Source organism: Drosophila navojoa, chromosome 2 (genome assembly GCF_054131105.1).
Source record: "Drosophila navojoa isolate 15081-1374.11 chromosome 2, UAZ_NAV_1.0, whole genome shotgun sequence".
NCBI classification, from domain to species: domain Eukaryota; kingdom Metazoa; phylum Arthropoda; class Insecta; order Diptera; family Drosophilidae; genus Drosophila; species Drosophila navojoa.
In genome coordinates, this window is record NC_142890.1 from 15,225,128 (window position 1) to 15,245,913 (window position 20,786).

Here is a 20,786-nt window from a genome sequence, read left to right on the forward strand (position 1 = left end):
AGGTAAGTGTCAACGTTGCTCAATAGAAACGCAATGAAAGTCATGAACAATTCAACGATAATCAATTGGTGAATAAACCATAAAGGTCTTGGCAGTCAATGGGGCTGAGGAAGAGGAGAAGCAGAGCCACAAAGGAGAATCGTGCAGCCTGTTAAATAGTGCAGCAGTGAGTGAGTAAATATGTTGCAGAGAATTGATATTAAGGAGACACGAAGTGAGAGCGTAAAAGGATTTGACAGCTTGACAATGGCTTGCACGTTTATTGTGGCGAACCCTTTTGGCCAATTTGGCCAGCACCTTTTGACCTTTTGTGCGCAGCCATTGGCCGTGGCACAATTTGGCTGCGATTTCGCCACACATGGTCCGCACAATAAACCAAATATGTCTAAGCTGGTGTGTGCCTGGTGTTGCTTACTTGAGACAGCTAGGGAGTCGAGTGAATTATGGGTCTGCTTCTTACGTCCTACACAGGGCGGCCAGTGCCCTGCTTCTGTTGCTGCTGCTGTTGCTACTGTAGCTTGTCAATTATTCTAGCCCTGCAGGACACATAAATTCCAATTGTTCCAACATCAAATAGTAATGAATTGCCCGCGGCTGGCTTACCAAGTGTTTTTTTATTTGCTTATTTTTGGATATTTACTCACAGTGACAGCGCAACTAAATTAAGTAGTCTGACACGTGCAACGTGGCGTATGTGTGATATTCACGCTTCTCGAGCCCCGACGAGCCTGAAATCATAGACTTGCTCTGCTACATTAAGGCTCTATGAATCAGCTGGCTAAGCAACGGAGCTCAGTGGGCTTTGCTTTACAATCTCTATAGTACTTTATTCTGGCTAATGCAGATTGATTTTGTATTATTAATATTATTATTATTCCAAGTCAATTCATTTCTTAATATTTAGATAGTTGTATATGAAGTTGAAAATACTTTTGAATAAATTGCAAAGCATTAGGTTTGTCTTAGCTATGTTTTCCCATATACAAAATTTATTTCTGAACTCAAATACATTTCAGAGCTTTATTATTACTTCACCCGACCGTAAAGACGTGTCGCACAGCAATCTATTATCCATCACACTTCACTCCATTCTATACCCTTTAAGCACTCAATGGCTCTTAATTGTGTGGGCTGCAAAAACAGCGTAACAAAGTTTGTTTATTTCCTTTTCGATTGCTTTGCACATTCAGTATTTATCTAAGAGTCCTCAAAGCTATTTCCAAAGTTTGCAGCTCTTTTAATTGACGACGAGAGAGCGCACAAAAGTAGGCAACATAAATAAGGTGCGCTACATGCCTCATGCTGCACTTGCGGCCTGTTGTGGACTTTGTCACACTGAGTAAACACACACACACACACACACACACTCGGCAAGAGCTCCTTGGACTGACTAAATCGACTGCGGTTAGTCGGGCCATGTGTTAAGTTACGCCAGGCCCACAGAGCGATGGGGCTGAGGGCGGCGAGTATCGTGTGTGGCACAGTTAATGAATGTTGCATAAATGTCGCCGGCTATGAAAATATCTGACACGCACCTGCGCCTGCCTGTCAGCTGTGATGTCGTGATGTAACGAATACTAAGCCCACTGCACGCAGACACGCCTATAAGAACTACAACAACAAGAACAGAAGGAGAACAAAAAGAAAATAAAAGCAAGAAAAGCATTTTGTGCTAAGCACTGCATATGGCTGAAGGGCGCCAGGCAAGCAGGAAGCTGTCTCATCAGAAATGTTCTCCAGCGCCCGTCTCGACGGGCAGCAGAAAAGTGTTGACGCACGAGGCGAATGCGCAATATGTGTCACATACACATTTGTTCTTGCCACAACAGGCTGTCAATTGCAGTTAACTCGACTCACGCAATCGCCTAGGTGTGTCGACCAGAGCATACACAGATAAAAGCCACATAATGCCTGCCTTGACAATGAGTTCATGTCACTCAGCCTTAAAGGAATATCTAAGTGGTAATGTAAGTTCAAGTAATACATATATGTATATGTGCATGTATCTAGCCAAGACAAAGACGTTAAACTCACTTAAAATAATCAACAAAGTTGTACAAGGGGAAAAAATACAAAAACAAACATGACTTGGTAAATTTATGGTTAGACCAACCCATTATTTGTCTTCCTGCAGCTGAAGCCATTTTCTAGCGAGGGCAAACAATGCGTTCGCACCACATGACGTATACGCAATATATACAAAATAATTACGCACACCCACAGCAGCTAGACACTAATGAAAATTACTTTCCTCTTGGCCAGAGCGGCTCGCATGTGTATTCCATTTGTTTCAGCGCTGTTGCTGTTGCTGTCTTTACTCAACCAGTTTGATTGCATATAACTAATTGTTTTGCTTATAAATTAGCACATTTGTATGCAGTGCCACGCTCGAGACGACAATGCTGACGTAATTTATTATAGCACCCCGAGACATGCATCCTAGACCAGACAGCCAACTAAATCAATTGGCATTGCCTCCAAAGGGGGACTGAAAAGACTCTAGCTGACGTGCAGCTCGTTCGTTTGCTGCTTATGACGTCCCTCAAATTGAATTGGGCTTTGCACTGTCTGCTGTCTGCTCAGTAGAAGGTAGAAAGATCTATGCATTTCACAGTTAATTAAGTAATTTTCCATGCAATTTCCAGAATTTTCAATTGCAGATGAATATTTTAGGGTAGAGTTGTGTTGATTCCAATTTTTCATTTTGATGAAATATTTTAGCAATAGCAGAAGAGACTTATGAGAGAGCTATGTATTCATACCTCAATTGCTAGGCAAGGGTTTAGGATTCCTCTATTTCATTTAATGATATATTTAAGCAATTGCGGAATAACTTTATATAAGAGTTATGTGAACATAAACATCTCTTTCTCATTTTTATGAAATTCAACAAGCTCTTCACTGTTTGATCAAACATATTTTCACTTTCGCAGTACCCCACCCATTGCCATTCCCTTCTCTCAGTTAACTGCCTTCATTTTACATTTAGCGTATGTAAATATTTTTCAAGGACCACCCCTAGTGAATGCATATTGTGTATACGCCGTCTTGTACGTCCCTGACACACAAATATTATCGAATTCAATTAGCCTTAGTGCATATGCAGATGCCAACAAAGCTTTGTAGTCGCCTTCCAATATTAATAATTGAAATTTAATCAGCACATTTCAAATGCATTTAATTAGTATAGTAACTAAATCTATATTGAGTGACACCTGCTGGCTTATTAATTTCGATAATGAAATGAAAATGTTCTAGACAACGTCTTGATGAATAATTGAGTGTAATGAATAAAGCATAATTATTTGCCGAGTCATTAGGTAATTTGTATAGGGAAAAACTTCCTTGTATTCGAATTACTTTTAGACAGAGAGCAGTACGACATCTCTTGCATTATCATTGAAAGACGTTTTATAGCGAAATTCCCTTCCTTTTATGTCATTTTGCTTTCATAACTTTTGCAACTGGCTCTTAAGATAAGCGTAAGATTTTATTCATTTTTTGATGGATGATTTAAACTCAAAAAGAAAACTTTGCGAGTAAAGTAAATAAAAACTTGACTACGTGTTTAGCCAAGTTTGTGAATTGTGGCCCATGCGAAGAAGAAATTCATTCGGTAGGCCTAGGCTGACATTGACAAATGTTTGTTTTAACTTTTATTTAGTCTTTTATTATCTATCCTTGACTAACACCAGCGTATGCTAATATTTTACAAATTCAGATTTAGCCCGCCTTTGGCTTTAGCCAAGTAAACTGAAGAAAAGTTGCTGCAAAATTTCTTCATAAATTTCTCATTTTTGTTGGTGCTTGAAGAGTGCTCCAACGGAAATAATGCGCAGAGATTTCCACTTGAGTTTCCATGTGAGTGTGTGAAAAGCTGAACATAAAATGCATTTGCTTTAGGCTAAGCGGGATGTGTGCACAACTAATGCAATTTGCTGAAAAGGATGCTCAGCCAATTGCAGATGGCAACCTGGAAAAGTAAATTATGCTAAGCCTCATATCTATCTGACTTAAGGAAGAATCATATAAGCTTCGCTTCAGCAATGATTTAGGTGAAGTGAACTTTCCTCACAGCCAAGTAAATATGTCAATTATATTTTATTTTTTTTTTAGCTACATTTAGTTCAGGTAATTGCAGCTATTGGCCTTTCAGCCATATTTTGCTGGCATTTTGTTTTATCGTGGGCAATTCAGCAGCAGGAAATGAACCGGAAATGCGCCCATCGTTAAGGTGCAAAAGCGACTTTTGCATGCAGCCTTTAACCTTTCGGTGGCGAATAGCTTTTTTATGGATATTGTCAGCGTGCACCGTGGCTCATATAATGCAAATGCTATGCGAGCTCAAGTGGCATATTCTCAATTACACTGGCAGCCTTAATGAAAGTGGACTCGGCTCATGGCAGCAATAAAGAAACTAACATAGAAATAAAATAAATTTAAATGAAATAAATCCAATTGTTTATGTTTATTTTTATTTATTTATTTTGTTTTTGGTTCATGGCACGAACAAACAACCGCAATGTCAAGCAAACTCGGTTGACTGAATTCCCAAAAATAGTTTCTGCCACTTGCCACTTGCCGCTCGACCACAAATTTGTTGCCACATTTCGCCTGCTGTTGGTTTTTTGGCTTTCAGCTGCGGCTGCCATTCGCCTGCTCAACACGCAACAGACAAAACAATGTCATTAAAGCAGAATAAACGAGAATGGGTAAACACCCCGTCAGCGCGGCTACACCCCCTACTCCCCTCCTCAAATTATTCGCAAAATGTCTGCCACTTGCTGCAGTCATCCAAACTGTCAGCTCACAATTCACAATATTCGTTCTCTTGTTGCAGTTTTGTTGGCAACGCAACAACCTACACTCTATGATAATATGTTATATTTACATATATATAAGTTTGTGTTTCTGTTTACGATGTGTGCAGTCAAAGTTCCCATTAGTCGAAAATAAAAGTATTTTGGCGTGCAAATAAAAGCGAAAAAGCAAATCTAGTGGCTTTTGTCTGCACAACAAATTGGACAAACATTTATGTGATTACTTTAGCACTTTAATGTCAATGTTGCTCGTCAGTTTTACGGGGAGAATATATGTATCTATATCCATTAAAATTTAAGCGATTATACGTTAGTTGTTGCTGTAGTCCTGCTGGAAATGCTATTAATCAAATAGTTTACAAACACTAAATATCAATAAAGCTAAAGCAAAGAAAATGGGAATTTAAGAGAGGGGCAGACAAAAGGGCTGAGGGAGGGACAGAGAAAGGGATAGAGATAGGGACAGAGAGGGCGGCAGAGAGAAGGGCAGAGAAAGAGACAGAGAGAGGGGCAGAGAGAGAGAGAGCGAGAGAGGGGCAGAGAGAGAGAGAGAGAGAGAGAGAGAGAGAGAGAGAGAGAGAGGGACAGAGAGAGGGCCAGAGAGAAGGGCAGAAAGAGGGACAGAGAGTGGGACAGAGAGAGGGATAGAGATAGGGACAGATAGAGGGACAGATATAGGGATAGAGATAGGGACAGAGAGAGCAACAGAGACAGGGATAGAGAGAGGGCCAGAGAAAGGGACAGAAAGAGGGACAGAGAGAGGGCCAGAAAGAGTGACAGAGAGGGGGACAGAGAGAGGGCCAGAGAAAGAGACAGAGAGAGGGACAGAGAGATGGACAGAGAGAGGGACAAAGGGAGGGACAAAGAGAGGGACACAGATAGGGATAGAGAGAGGGATCTTGAGAAGGCCTAGAGATGGCCTTGAGGTGGCAGTGACCTTGAGAGAGCAGTAACCTTAAGAGAGAAGTGACCTTGAGAGCCCAGTGGGGGGCAGTGATCTTGCGGAGCAGCGAGCTTGCGGGGAAACTTTAGCTGTGAGTCTATGCTATGTATAATCCTCATAAACTAAATTAATGTCAACTATCACAAACACATCAAATGCATGCACATCAAGCGCTCTCATGTGAATTTTCGCTTAACTATTCCAACAGCTCCTCAAAGCTTAAAACTTTCATTATATTATAAAAGTGTTAATGGATAGTTTCGAATTGACATGCTCTGGCATGGCACGGCATGACCTGTTGTCAGTGCAATGTGCCGTGTGGCAGCAAATTTTCACCCACTTGGGCATGCAACAGCGTGCCACACATAATTAAGTATATGCCGCACAGGCGAGTGCGGGGTGGGACTCTAAATCTGAGGACATCTAATACACATGGCTAGAGTATGAGTAGGAGTAGGCGTGGCACTGGCAGTGGTGAGTATTCGTGTCCGTCTGCACAGGATAAAAAGCACAAGGAAGTCATCAAATTGGTGGAATTTCCGTTTCCTGCTTCTACTTCAATATCATGTTGCTTGTCGTTCGTTTTGTTGGCTTGTCATTCGAAACAAAATAAACACAAAGAACAAACAACAGTAAATTAATACCATTGTACTTTTCGAGAGCTAAGCGAGGCCTAGGCCAGATCTTAAATTGCTGCACCAGAGCATAAATGCTGAGCTGGAAGTGTTTTGACTTTGTGATAAATGAACTCGAGTCGAAATGATGGCTCATTCTATTGTTTTTCGATTTTATTGAGCTGTTAACAGCCGCGATGTGCGTTAACGCTGATTGTCAGGCATTAATTGCCCAAAGCTATAAAATATGTGTTGGCCTTCACGCTGTTCAGCTTATCTTTCGCTGCTTTGCACCTTGACCGACTAAGGAAACAAATGATTCCATTCAAAGAGTGTAGCTCGGCCGAGGCATTTGTATGCAAAATGTCAAAGCCTCTCTGCGGTCGAGCCGACAACTCATCAAGGTCCTTGTCCAAGTGACACAATTGTGGGGCGAACTTAATTGCCAGCGGCTGCCTTCACTTGCGTCACTTGCCAAGTGACCTTGCACTTGACGTTGCAACAGTTGTGGAAATGGAAATGGTAGTGGAAGTGCTAAAGGAAAGGTAAAAGTAAAAGGCAAAGAAAAGGAAAAAGAAATAGAATTCTTAAATAATTAACACTTGAGCTGCTGCTGTCGTGCAAAATGTGACAATTAAGCGAGACCAGAACGCGGTCACGACATGACCGAAGACGTGCAGAAATGATAATAATAACAGCCTGGGGTGCATTTCAAATGAAAGCGACCCCACGCCCACGCCCACGCCCACGCCCAGTCCAAGTCCCAGGCACACATTTAAACGCGGTCGCCCTGGCGCTAATGTCCTTTTCCTTTCATCACCATCATAATGTCTTAATATCGTTTAAGTGGCGACAATTAAAATATAAGACAGCAGACGAAACCTAAGCTGCTTTTAATTTCATCGACAATAAAACTTGATTGCCTTAAATATATATATATGTATGAATATGTATATATGTATGTATATGCAGCAAGGCAAATTTATTTTCAATTAATTATTGAACATCAACAGTGATAAAAACTCATTTTACATTCAGCTCAAGCTGGAGTATCTATCTAAATAAATAAATGAAATATTTATTGTTCACGAGCATTTGTGAATACTTAAATATATAATATAAAATACAAACTAATGAAATGTGTTGTGTCACAAATCCAAGCTCGAATAATAAGTCAGCAAACATGACTTGGAGATGGCTTCAGGACTTTTAGATTAAAACCAGAATTAGTCACAGCTCAAATTTAAAATTCCAATAATATGAATCGGCTTTTCATCTTAGCCAAATGTTGCCAAAGGCCAAACATTCATTTCAGAGAACTTGCTAATGCTTTCAGCAGTTGTAGCTATCATCAAACTATTGTTACGAACTTGGCTTGTTACTTATCCATATACCATATCATTAACTGTATTATAGAGTATCACTCATTATTTTCATTCTTTGTTGTCTTTATCAAAAGCGAGGAATTCCCGACCGTCCCAAATGACAAAACATTAGCTGCAGACCCGCAACCAATGAGCTGTAATCATGAAAAATGTTTCGTTTTCCAGCTAAGTAAAAGCAAGGCAAATATAACATCACACACACACACACACACTAACACACACTCATACGCTCAAGTTGGGCCTTTAATTGAAAGCACATTAAGTCCCCGCTGTTGTTGTTGTTGTTGTTTGTTGTAATTGCTAAACGAGAGAGAGACATCCATTTCGATTAGCGCAGCTGTCACTATCACCTTGCCATATTTAAGTTTAGTCGGACTTTGAATGGCTGTGATATGACTAAATTGATTTACGCGAAATCGACATCAAATATTAAGTATACGCCATGTCTTCAATGAGCCATACTTGGCACTCCAGCCGTATTCCCCAAAGCGCCCCGTCATTATGGCTAAAAGCTAAAAAAGTTGCTCAACTTCTGCTCACAGGCAGCTGGGCGTAATCACACGCTCCAATAACCAAATTACAAATGCCCTGTGAGATTGTCAGTCAGTCAGCCATTTGCCAGGAGCTTAGTTTGGCTTAGCGCATTTCAAGCACAATAATGAAATGCTTTGACTCTTTGACATTTAATAGCAGCTGGATGATGTTCGCCTGTGGTTGCCCCATTTGGCAAAGGTAAACATTATATTGCTAACAGAAGAAAACTTTAATGAAAACTCTAAACAATTTCTTTATTTAATATTTCGTCAAACGATTTGCGGATAAGGGGACGAATTTTGTTACTGCTCGCATCAACCTGCCAACGATTCCCTGGATGTTGTTTTAAAAATCTTTCACTCTTTTTTTTTTTTTGCTCAGCAAAATTTGAGGCCCAACTGTCGACCCTCATCCCTCATTCCAGCTGCAGAGACACAGACACAGACACCCATGCCCATAAAACTCGGCACTTTCGCTTTGGAGGCTTAACGCGTCGCAATTTTCTCGGTCTCTCATGATGGAGCTAATGCTCGGGCTGGTTCCACACGGTACTACAACAACAACAACAGCAACAAGAGCAACAGCCACGGGAAAAAAGGGCCGCATGTGAATATGTAAATTAAAGCCGAGCATAAACAAGCAACAACCAGTCAGTCGCTGCGAACAGGTGGAACAGGTGGAGTCGGGCAATAGAACAAACAGCAGTTGATAAATTATTTATTTCAAATCGTGTGTGTGCGCGTGCGAATGCATTGGGTGCTGATAACGACTCCAATTTGCCGACGCACCGCACCGTATCCAACTGAGATACTGGATTAAGCCTCAGCGCCGCTGTTTGCGTGCGGCAGCCCAGAGAGCTAGGCACCACCTGTGTGCGTATGCCAAACACCACTGAATCGACGATGGCACAAAAAAAAAAGGTAAGCATACAGCAGGTGTCTGGCCTGCGAAGGTGGTTTCAATATTAGGCAGAGTACGCACAGGACATTCAGTTGTTTAAGCATAGTATATGAGCATATATAATATGTAATCCAAATATGGCTGAAATAACCAAGTACATATTTGTGAGCTGAAATGAGGAAGCTCAATATGGTATGCATAGGCCAAGAGTGGAAAAGCCTTTTAGGGGGATGCTTAATGAGTTTTTATATTCCCTTTTTAAGCATTAATAATGGAAATTCTATACAATTTAAATAAATTTAAAAAATAGTAATATTAGTATAAGACTTTATCTTATATTAAATGCATATGATAGAAAACTCTTTTTATGCTTTACAAAATTAATGTAAGACTTTATTTTATATTGAAGCACCACCGAAACAAGTATATAAATATTTTATTAGAAAAATCTGTTCAATTTAAATAAATTTAAAAAATAAAATAAAAATATTATTATGCCTTATTTAATGTGTTAAAGACTTTAAATTAAAACACTACACAAATATATTAAAATATATCAATATTATCTTGACCTTTCCCTGATTCTCTGATTTCAGCTTACAAGGCTTGCGGATACTTAATTAGCCCCCCTCGTAGGTCAAGCTTTAATGGGGTTTCAAATATTTATAGGCACTGGCAAGGCAATGGCAAAGGCAAAATCAAAATATAAATAATTAAATGATATCTGTTTATAGACAAGCAACAGGAATAACTTTACTATAAAAAGAAACATAAATGAGCAGCTAGATCTCATTTGATGTAATCCTTAAACTGTAAAACGTATATGAACTAGTTTTAAGCAATATTTTAAGGCCCATCGCTGAGCTTGCCCGCATGTACTTGACGTTGTTGCGCTTAATCAAATATTTGCTCCATTATATTCAATCATTTAGGCACAGCTGCTCGACTGTCCAGGCTCGGGGATGTTCTCTCTTAATATATCGCTACTTGGGATGCGTTCCATTATTTATGACGAATTCAGCAAATCGATCAATCAATTGAGAAGGGCTACGCAACAGCGTTACACAGCAATGCAGACACGCCCACATTATCGACAAATGAAACAACGCCCACACTGGAAACGCAAACGCCGAGTATGACCGGCGGCAATGAAGGGGATTGCGTGCCACGTGGCTGGCCGAGACTCGCAGAGAGATTTTCAGCTCGTGTTTTTATCATATCAATCGCATTAAGCAGTAGCTATTTTGCACATCATTCTTATTGTGTGGAATGGATCGATTAGTTAACATCAAGCAGACAATTACCGCGACTCGCTTAGGCAGGCCCATCTGTCAATCAGTTTACATGAATTGAATCTGAATTGGACGTTAATGTGTGTTGGATTGGAGTGGACCCCGGTTTAATATGCGTTTTTGCATGCATTTAATTGGCCCAGCTGATAGCCCATGATTGGCAGCGGGGGCTCAACTAAGTGCCCGATAGGTCAAAGGTTGCCCGCAGGCCCAGTTGCCAATGTCAATGTGTGGCCATTTGTCATTGAGGATTATTGAGGTTAGCCAAAGCCACAAAGTTGTATTGATTTGACATTAAAGCCGGACGGCTCCTGCTGGGGCTTAAGCCAACAACTATAACGGTATAGGGGCCAACTGGAGATAATTAAAAATCAATACAAGTGAGATTTGTGCGCACAAGTCTTAAAAGTCGTTTCGCAGCAAATGTTAGCTGGGGGCTAATTAGGGTCTCAGACGCGAGCAAGTGAACCAACAACTTATGCAGAGCTTTTGGTTTTACCTTTAATAATTCGAAATCTTGTACATAGTATATAGTAGGAGCTCCATGGATTATGGGCAACCAAGAGCAGAGCTGCTGTTGCTGTTGCTTCCTAGCGGGAATGCTTATGCAAATCTGTAGGTGGGTGAAAAATCCAGCACGAGTGCAACAGAATCTAATAAAAATAAAAAAGAGTAAAGCCCTTTAACCACAGCATTCAGCGGAGGAGCACATGGTGGAGCCAAGTGCGTTACAAACTCGGCTAAATTCCGTTTCATCCCTTGGCATGAAACCGCTTAAGCTGTCAGCGACGTGTTGCCATAGCAAAAGTCATAAAAGATCCGCCCGCACACGTAGAAACTTAAATCATTGCCTGCACTAATCATGGCATATCCATAGAGCGAGGGGAGTCGACACAGACTGGAGCCCAGGGCAGGCCAATACGACGTGCATGGTATAGTAGATAGTGATACACACACATATGCATGTGTGTATGTGTGTAGTCATTCTTAAAGCACGGCCAGCGCAATACTGCGAGGCACATAAAGCTTCAGCAATTGCACATAAATCTTCGACAGACAAAATGGCCAACTGTAGTTGGCTGTTGGCGGTGCTAAAGCTTTGCATTCGTAGCGGGCGTATTGGCTTTCGCCAACAATAAAACTCAATCGTGTGGAATGAGCGTGGGCGCCAGCGTGGGCAGCGGCAGCAGCAGTGCGGGCGGCAGGTGTGTGAATGATACTGAAGTGCACAGGTGCTGCTGGCCAGGCGCCATTTGATATTAAGCAGCCGAAGCCAATTCCGAGAAAGCAAATCAGAAATTCAGAATCAGATTTCATAATATTTGCTGCTGTTTGCAATGTTGGCAGGAATAAAGTGAAGGAATTTTTTAAAATGACAAACCATAAGGGAGTGCTCGACTAGAGAGATTATGCACCAGCTGATCATAAAAGTTTGTGAGTTATTGAAGAGCATTTTAGCATGAAAATATTCAAATTTAAAACCAATAAATTGCATATGAAAGACTTAAAATATTTGTGCTGTTATTTATAAACAAATTCTAATTTACATTATATTATTTATATATATCATTTTGATGAGTACTTTATGATTCATGATATATATTAAAATATACATACAAATATAAAATAAATAAATTGAATAACTACTTGCTTATCATACATACATACATCATATATTGAATTAAAAATATATTTGCTTTTATTTATAAACAGATTTTAATATATGTAGAGTATTTACAATAATGCGTATATTAATACAAGATATTAAAAACCTTATTCATATATATTTATTATTAATATTCATATGCAAAATAAATATAATATATATATTAAATAAAAATATATTTATAAATATTTAATATATTTCTCAGATTTAAAATATATTTACTTTTATTTATAAACAGATTTTGACATACTGAGCTTAAGATTATCTTTATGAGTATTTAATACTTTAAATTAAATTTTGAAGAAATTATTAATCTCCATGTTAATAATTCATAAATCAATTAAATATTTACTTGATTATAATATATCTATCAAATTTGAAATATAATTGAGTCTATTTATGAACAGATATTGACAGGGGGTATTTGCAATAATCTTGAGTAAATGAATTGAGAAATTGCTTTAAAGGATGCATGTATATATAATAAACTGAATGCAAGTTTGCAGCTTGAGTAGAGAGCTTAACGATTTGAATGATTGTTCATTCTTTTAATCCCTTCAAATCCTACGCATAAAACTTTTAATATCTCAGCGCAGACCACAAATGCCCGTAACAAAGGCTAAGTAAAAATAAATTTCTGTGAAGCTTTTGTGGTTATATGGGCTCATGGTATATATATATATATGACATGATAATTGCCCTGCACAGCATGCTCTGTGTGGACCACAAACAGAGATTTTGTATATGCATTTCATCTATTTAAACACTCGAGTATAGCCGGCATATCTATATTTTGCACTTGCAGCTAGTTGTCTTTCGTAAAAGTCTTCGATTGGCCAACTCGTCCATCGCTTAACACCTACTCAAACACGCTACTCTTTTTATAGGGTATCGGCGTGCACGCAACTGGCGCTGGTTGAAATCAAACAACTTTACAACATGCAAACAGCCAACGGCAGCCAGCACACATAAATCTGCAAATGTGATAAATGACTGCAAAGCGTAGCTTAATGTTTATTTTAAATAATGATGATGAGTAGCATGTGCCGCGGCTCGTCGCTGGCGTATCGTATGCAAATTCGCCCGGCACATTAGGTGAAATTGTCAACTGGCAGTTGAGAGTGGCTCGTTGGAAGGTCTTTTCTATGGAGTTCGCAGTATGCCAGTTGCTGCTGCTAGTCCTGCTGCTCCTGCTGCTCTGCTGATACCATTTCGCATTCAATTATTCATAAATTGCGCACGCGTTCACGCTCATTACGCATACGCCCCGTGTGCGTAAATTGCTTTCAGTTCGCCCCTGGATCTATATTGAAATGTATGTCACTCAGCGAGCATATTAATTTGATTCACACAGCAGCAGGTGGGAGTTCTCCTTGCACTTTTCATATGCCCCGACATTTGACTCAGTCCCATTAGCATTATTTTGCATAATTTAACGCTGCTGTCCGCCCATGAGCTTCGCATTGAAGCCTGTTGTGTCCTTTTGTACTTGAAAAGTTTTTGGGGCCAACTTCTTATAATTTCTGTCAAATGTTGTTTATAATGCCAACGCAGCCGAATAATTTACCCACGAAATCGAAAAAGTTTTCGCTGCCCTTTTAGTATTTGTTTTTACGTTCGAGTTCCGCTATTGTTGCTGGTCTCTATGTGTGGGTGAGTGTGTGTGTGTGGGTGTGTTATAATAAATATAAGTCAGCGCGGATTTGCATACATTAAGTGAGTGAGCACAGTTTTATGGCCAAGATGAATATAAATGAGACAATTTTGACACTGGAATTTGTATTTGACATTCGCACGCTTTATTTAAATTCATATTGGATTTTGAATGCCTGCAGAGTTTCAGGTAATTCGTTTAATTGACAAGCCTAATGGAGGCTCAGTGACATTTCCATTTCAATACATGTCAGATAAGAGCCAGAATTAGGTAGGATAAAGTCTCTGCTCCACCTCAGTTTACCCATATGCACAAGCATAGAAGGCATAGACAAGGCACACTTAGCAAGGATCTCCCTGGATACATTTTGTATTACAAAAACAAACAAAGGCTAATGTCATCATATTGAAAATCCAAAGAGACACACATATGTTTGTTTAACTTATTTGATGTAGCCATGAAATTTGGCGTAATACATTTTTGTTTTTCTTTATATTCTTGTGGGCTTTTCGTTTTACCCGCTAAGCCGTTCAGGGTCAGCCTCGGCCACGGCTAAATACACAGAGCACACGACATGAGTAATGACAACTTTATCGCTCATCTGTTTGGTTTGTGTGTCCCATCGGATTGGTCGGCGGGCGGTCGATAGATGGCACTTGTCAGCGTTTCTGTTTTAGAAACGTATTTGATTATATTATATGCCTCTGCTGTGCTCTGGCCAGAAAAATGTGTGGGCAAAAGTTGTGACTCGTGCCAACCTATATGGATTTTCGATTGCTTGTTGATGCTCCCCTGTCGAATGAATTGAAGATTACCTAAAAAGCAGCGTGAAGTATGCGACATGCCTGGGGAACAACAACTCATGGATTATGAATATTGTGCCCTTTTCTTTCAAAATATTCCATCCATTATGCAAAAGGCCACTCGCCAGACAAACCCATTGGGTACGTCCACCGCCCCAGCCACCAGCCACCAGCCAACAACCTTGGTTGAGTCAATGGCGTCATTAGCATTAACAAATGCCCGCAGCGTGAGCGCCATCAATCCAAGAGCGAGTGGTCCAAGTGTCCAAGCTGCTGCGCATACAAACGATTTGTCTTTGCGCTTATCGCTCGTTTACAAATTTGATTATTGTACATGTAGCTGGAATTTTGTTGCCATGTGATATAATATTCCAGAATCCTTTTCAAATGCATAGATAATGCAAAGCAAAGAAAGGCGTCCATACAATTGAGTATTAAATAGCCTTTTACAATATGGTCGAAGAATCCGAAGATTTCTGTCCCTCTCACTCTCTGTGTCTCCGTCTGAGTCTCTCTCTCCCGCTCACTTTATGTCTCTCCCTCTCCTAAAGAGAAAGGGAGTCCATCCTATCACTGTTTCTGTCTCTGTGTCTCTCTCCTTCACTCTCTTCTATATTCAACTGCATAAATTTACATAAAATATATAAATATGGCATATTTAACTTTAACTAATAATAAGACATTGAGGTTTTAGATTTCTTTCCAAGTTTCAATATTTAAATGTCAAAAAATAATATACAAAAAATAATAAATATTAATATACATATACAATTTGATCTAACTGAAACAATAATAGATATTTTAAACACTCGCAGATTTGAAGTAAGTCGAAAAATATTATTGATTAGGTATGGATAATTTACTTAAATAATCTAAAAAAAATATTCACTAATACTCTAACAACTCTAGGTCCATTCCATCAACTTCACAAAGCATATTATGTGTTTACTGTCATTGGGACATCGAAGCATTGGAGTTTGGAATATGTTGTAAAATGTGTTATTCTCGTTTGGCCAGTCTCGAAATATAAAAAACTTACAAAATCAAATAAAAAATATCAAAATAGTTTTTTTTTTTTGTGTATAGATTTCTGAAGTTTTGTGTCAGTCAGTCGCGATGCAGGCTCATCATGCTATGCCGGACTTCCGGTGCCGGAACAATTGCCAGCACAAGGAGTGCCAGCGGCATGCCCCGCTGGGCATCATAGACCAGCACACGCAATGCAAGTGCTTGGGTGAAGTGAATGCCTCATCGATATTTTTGGAGAATGTGCTCGACTTGGCCAATTCGTTGTCGCAAATAATGATCATTTGCGGCCTGCACGAATGCAAGGCCAAGTCCACAGTTGACATTATAACGTACGCCTTTCTGCACTACGATCAGGTGTGCTACTGCATTGACACGGTGCCCAAGAAACGGCTACGAAAGGAGGACATCTTCCACGAGCTGGGCAAAAAGTCATTGATGAACAAGGTGGAGGCCCACCTCGCCTACAACATCATCAAGCGCGGCTTCAAGGCCTTCTACTACGAGCCCAAGCAGGAGCTGACCTACGATGATCAGGGCAGGCCCAGCTACAATGACGAGTGCGTGTGGGTGCATGCGGCGCGTAAGACGGCCGAGAGCTATGCACGCTTCGACGGCCTGTCCTGCAATGAGCAGATGGCGTACGAGGCCAAGATCAAGATCGTCTACAAGAAGTTCTACGATCGCATGCAGACACGCAAGCGCCAGCCGGAGGGTGATGATTGTAACTGTTGCTTCTGCGCCAAGAAGCGTGGACATCTTGTCTATGCCAAGGAGCCGGTGCCGTGCAGCACCAAACGCAAGCCGAAGCACGTGTGCCCGTATTGCTGCAAGAAGAAGCGGAAGCAATCGTACACCCATCCCGCTCGCCCGTCCGCCAAGTGCCCCAAGTGCCACAAGTCGCGCAAGTTCTGTTGCTGCACCAAGATGGACTTCAATCTGCAATGGGTCAAGAGTATCTGGGATCGTCCCGATTTCAATCAGTATTACAAGAACGAAATCGCCGAGATCGAACAGCGTTTGGTCAAGGGCTCTTGCTGGCTGCCCCCAGAGCCAATCGGCGCAGATGGCGGCGATGGCGAAGAGGCCGAGGAGGAGGAGGAATTCTCACCGGAAGCACAATTGGCTTTAGGTGGCAAGAACGTGGGCCTCCTGCCCAAGGAGGATGAAGAAGAGCCAACAGAGCCTCCACCTCCAGCTGAGACCGAACCAGCTGCCGAGCCACCCAAGGAAGAGGACCAATAAACCGTCAACAAAATATGCACTAATTTTTACCAAAAAGGGATTTAATTGGGAAATCATCAGTATCATTAAAAATTCTATGTACTCTTTCAAATCAATGACTTTTTCTTTAGGCCCGACTTGAAGCGGAATAAAAATGCGATATTCAAGTCCTTCAGATCTGCAAATGCAATTATTTATGTTGATTTAATATGAAGGACTAACTGAAGTAAAGCGGAAGACCTAATTTCACTCGCCAACCTTAGATTATCTGATATAATCTAGCTGTAACTGTAACTCGTACGTCTTTCATGCTTTCCTGATGCTTGAGCATCTGCAATTTGATACCAAGTTACTATGAAGTGTGCAGCACGCCATAATGCCATACAAGTTAGACGTGTTGCTCTGCTCAGCTATGCACACGTCCTAACACACTTCATCAAAGCCACAAGCCGTTCAACAGCTGCTGCTGCTGTTGAAACTAGGGCCCCAGCTCGAGTACGGCATTTCCACAGTAACTCAAGGTTGCCCTTGCAGCGCCCGTTGCTGAAATTGCAAACTGCAGTCATTTACCTCGCACTCGTACTCCAAGTACTCAACAGTGCTTTGATCCTGGCTTATTCAGATTTCAAACGGGCTACATGATGAGTTCTCTGCCAAAAGTGTACCCCCAAAACTACTTTGCTGTGAACTAATTGCACTGGGTTCATGCATTCATTCAGCTCTGGCAATTTGAGCTTTAAAATAAGTATTACATATGTTATTTTCTAGCTGTTTGCCCAAGCTCTCAATGCTGTTATTAGTAACAGTAATAACAGGTGCTTGCTATATAAATGGAATGCTTGCGCAAAGAGCAGAAAAATTCAGTACTTAAATTGTTGCAGTACCTGAATTAAATATTTCTGAATATTTATTTCATTGTGTAACGATGCTCGAGCTAAGGCTGAGCTTTTTGCTTTTATATTATTAAATTCAAATGTTCAATATTTTTAAAGCCGCAGCGTATTCCTTATCCAAAATCCTTTTGCTCTTAACTCCACATGAATATAAATCATTTCATGGCTATCGAATTGGGACTTTTTTCGTTGCGGTTATAGATGCTTTCCGCCAATCGAAGCGAGGCCAGGTGGCATGCAAAATGAGAGCCTCAGACATGGAAAGCCACAACGATTGATACAATTTGTCACTGGCTGTCAATCTGGCCAGCCAAGGCTGCACATCGAGTCGCAACGAATTCAAGTCCAAGGCTAGCCCGCATGTGTCCTTGCACCTGTCAGCCGTTGAGCTGCCAATTTAAATGTGATTTGTGGTTGAAGCCACACTATCCCCAATCATGCGTGCTGCATATAATTGCCGGAAAGCATGATAATTTATTTTTGGCATTTTTTGATAAACCGCAGAAGCCGCAACATTTTACTATTTGCCGAAATGAAAATGTTATGAATGGTTCATTTATTTATTGGCCACTTACAATGCAAATGGATAATTAAATATGCAAATATGTTGTTCATCGTAAATGGGTTAATAACAGCAGCAAAAGTACATCAATTTGCATATTAATTGTCGAAAGGAAAATTGAATATCCTTATGCAAACTGAATTGATGCTGTCTGAGCCATAGACTAGAGTTTTATTTAAAGATGCGACTGAAGTGAATGTGTATGAGCTGACTTTAAAGTTTTTTTTTTATGATGATAAGCCTGTAGCTTATATATGCAGAAAATATATAAAGTTTCAAAGTGTTGGCCTCGGGCGTCAGAAAATTCATTAGAGCAAAAGTTGCCAAAACAGATTTTATTGCACATAAAATAAAGGTAAACAGGTTTTAGGCTAGGCAAATCAATTTACAGAAACACACACACACACGAGTACAAGGAAAATATGTGGAAATTCAGAGTGAACTGCAGCACCTATGTTATTGAATATAAAATATTATGGCATTTCAACGCGGGCCACATATACATTGAATGGCTTTTAATGCTCGCAACCAAATTGGATATTCAAAGCCAGCTGCAGTCAGTCGCAGCCGCAAAGCCACAGCAACAACAGCCAACTGAAGATGCTGGCCAAGGATGCCCCATGCTCGGGTGGCTGCAGAAAAGTCACAAGTGGATTTTTAGTGTAAATGTAAATGCGCTCAGCGAATGCGAGTCCGCATCTGCAACTATATCGAGGGGGCCATAAGCAAAAGTTTGCCTTATCCTTTATGTCGTTGGCAGAGCACTGTATGGCTGGGCTTGGCTGGGCTTCTGCAGTCAGCCTGTTTACGAATTATTTCCATATACTACTCAGCTTTGAAATTGGATTTTATATGTGCTCGCTGCCATTCTAAAAATATTTTTCTGTCAACTGCCTAAAAGTATGCACGATGAAAGCTGGATCGTCCTTAGCGACTCTAGAGACTTATATAAAAATATACGAGGCACAGAGAGCTAAACTATTATAAAAAGGCAAAATGACAAATGTCAACAGTCGAGTGGTGAATGCTTGAAAAATTTCAGCTTAGATCTCATTTAAATAAATTGTTTTGTCCGACAAATTCATCAATCAATCCTAATTTATATATAATATAAGAATTGTAGTTAAAGCAAACCATTTAAATTGCCCTTTTACTACAGATGTTAGTCTTTAAAGCCACGTCCACCGATCAATAAGCCACGCCTTCCCGCGTGACAGTTGTTTGTCTGTCAGGATTACCTATTCGCATTCCCAGTCACTTTGGCTAAATGAAGGAGTGATGTTCCACACGGTGCTAGCTCTGTGCACACCACGTGGCGTATGAGCAATGCATGAAGGCCCTCAATGGCTGACCTTTTCCGCCAAACTGACTTCCTGACTGTTGCCATACCTGTTTTTTTTTTTTTTTTTTTTTTACATATTCAATACGTTAGTTTTTCCCTCTCTCTCTCTCTTTTGTGCTCGGCAAAACATTTATAGCTCTAGTGCGCACTGTAAGTACCCACAAATAATGAATGGATGGCAGAAGAGGGAGCGCAGCGAGCAAAAAGGAAAATGTATATATACAATATATATAAACATACCTATACATATATATATGTGTGTTTGTGTGTAAAGGCAACGCGAAGCGGAAAAACACTTTTACTCGAGTCGCTGTCGACAGCCCGTAAAATTGACAAGCCGTAAAAAATATACGTATAACGCACCCATGCTATTTGTCGAATGGCTGAATGCATGTAGAGCAGCAACTTTGCTCTTTGATGACCCATAGACCCGCGTCAAATAATATTACGCCATAAAAGCGGGGCATTGTGCAAAGTAAGCTGAATATACATACATACATATATTCAGGCATTTACTTAGTTATAGCTGGCTGTCCCTGCCTTACCCTTACGCGGCGCGTCTCGCGTCTCGCGCTCATTACTGTTATACAAGGCATAAAAGTATGCATAATGTGAATACTTAAATAGGAGGAAAGGACCTCAGACTTGGCCGCGTCGGGACATTTAAAAATATACGCTGAGTAATGCTGAAAATACGCATCGATTTTAGCAGCGCCAAGAGCAATCGATTAATCGATTAAATTGACCTTTAGCATCCACGGCGATACAATGTCGTCGTATGTAAAGCAAGTCTATGTAGTCTAGTGTTGATTTTATTTTCTAATTGTATAATTGTCTTATTTGCCAAAAATGTGCATTAAAACCAGCAAAAATCAATTAATTCAGCTATACTAAAGCCAATCGAATGGTAGCTTTTGTTGTTGTGTATATATGTCTATATCTATATATGTAATATATGTTTGTATGTTTGAATGCATAATGTAATATAACTGTTGTGTCAGTCTGTGGATCACCAAGCAAAATATTTGAGGAGGTGAAATAGAATCATGTAAAGTAAAATCCGGTTATAACGACTCCACTTATAGCATCCGTATGGTTATTGCGACGAAAAATCTGGTCCTTAGACAA

General features: G+C 40.2%; 2 protein-coding genes across 2 annotated transcripts in view; one reads left to right on the forward strand and one right to left on the reverse strand.

The window, feature by feature from the left end:
- LOC108659160 (IDLSRF-like peptide) overlaps positions 1 to 20,786 on the reverse strand; it is a 44,433-nt gene that overhangs the window by 12,490 nt on the left and 11,157 nt on the right. The gene's annotated exons all lie outside the window — the stretch shown is intronic.
- On the forward strand, positions 15,570 to 17,036 carry LOC108659158 (uncharacterized). The gene has a single exon (XM_018111957.3). The coding sequence runs from the start codon at positions 15,728 to 15,730 to the stop codon at positions 16,880 to 16,882; it is 1,155 nt and encodes a 384-aa protein (XP_017967446.2). The 5' UTR covers positions 15,570 to 15,727; the 3' UTR covers positions 16,883 to 17,036.

Bases quoted from the DNA above. Each gene is read 5' to 3' on its own strand.
- LOC108659158 (XM_018111957.3), top strand. From the start codon at position 15,728: ATGCAGGCTCATCATGCTATGCCGGACTTCCGGTGCCGGAACAATTGC.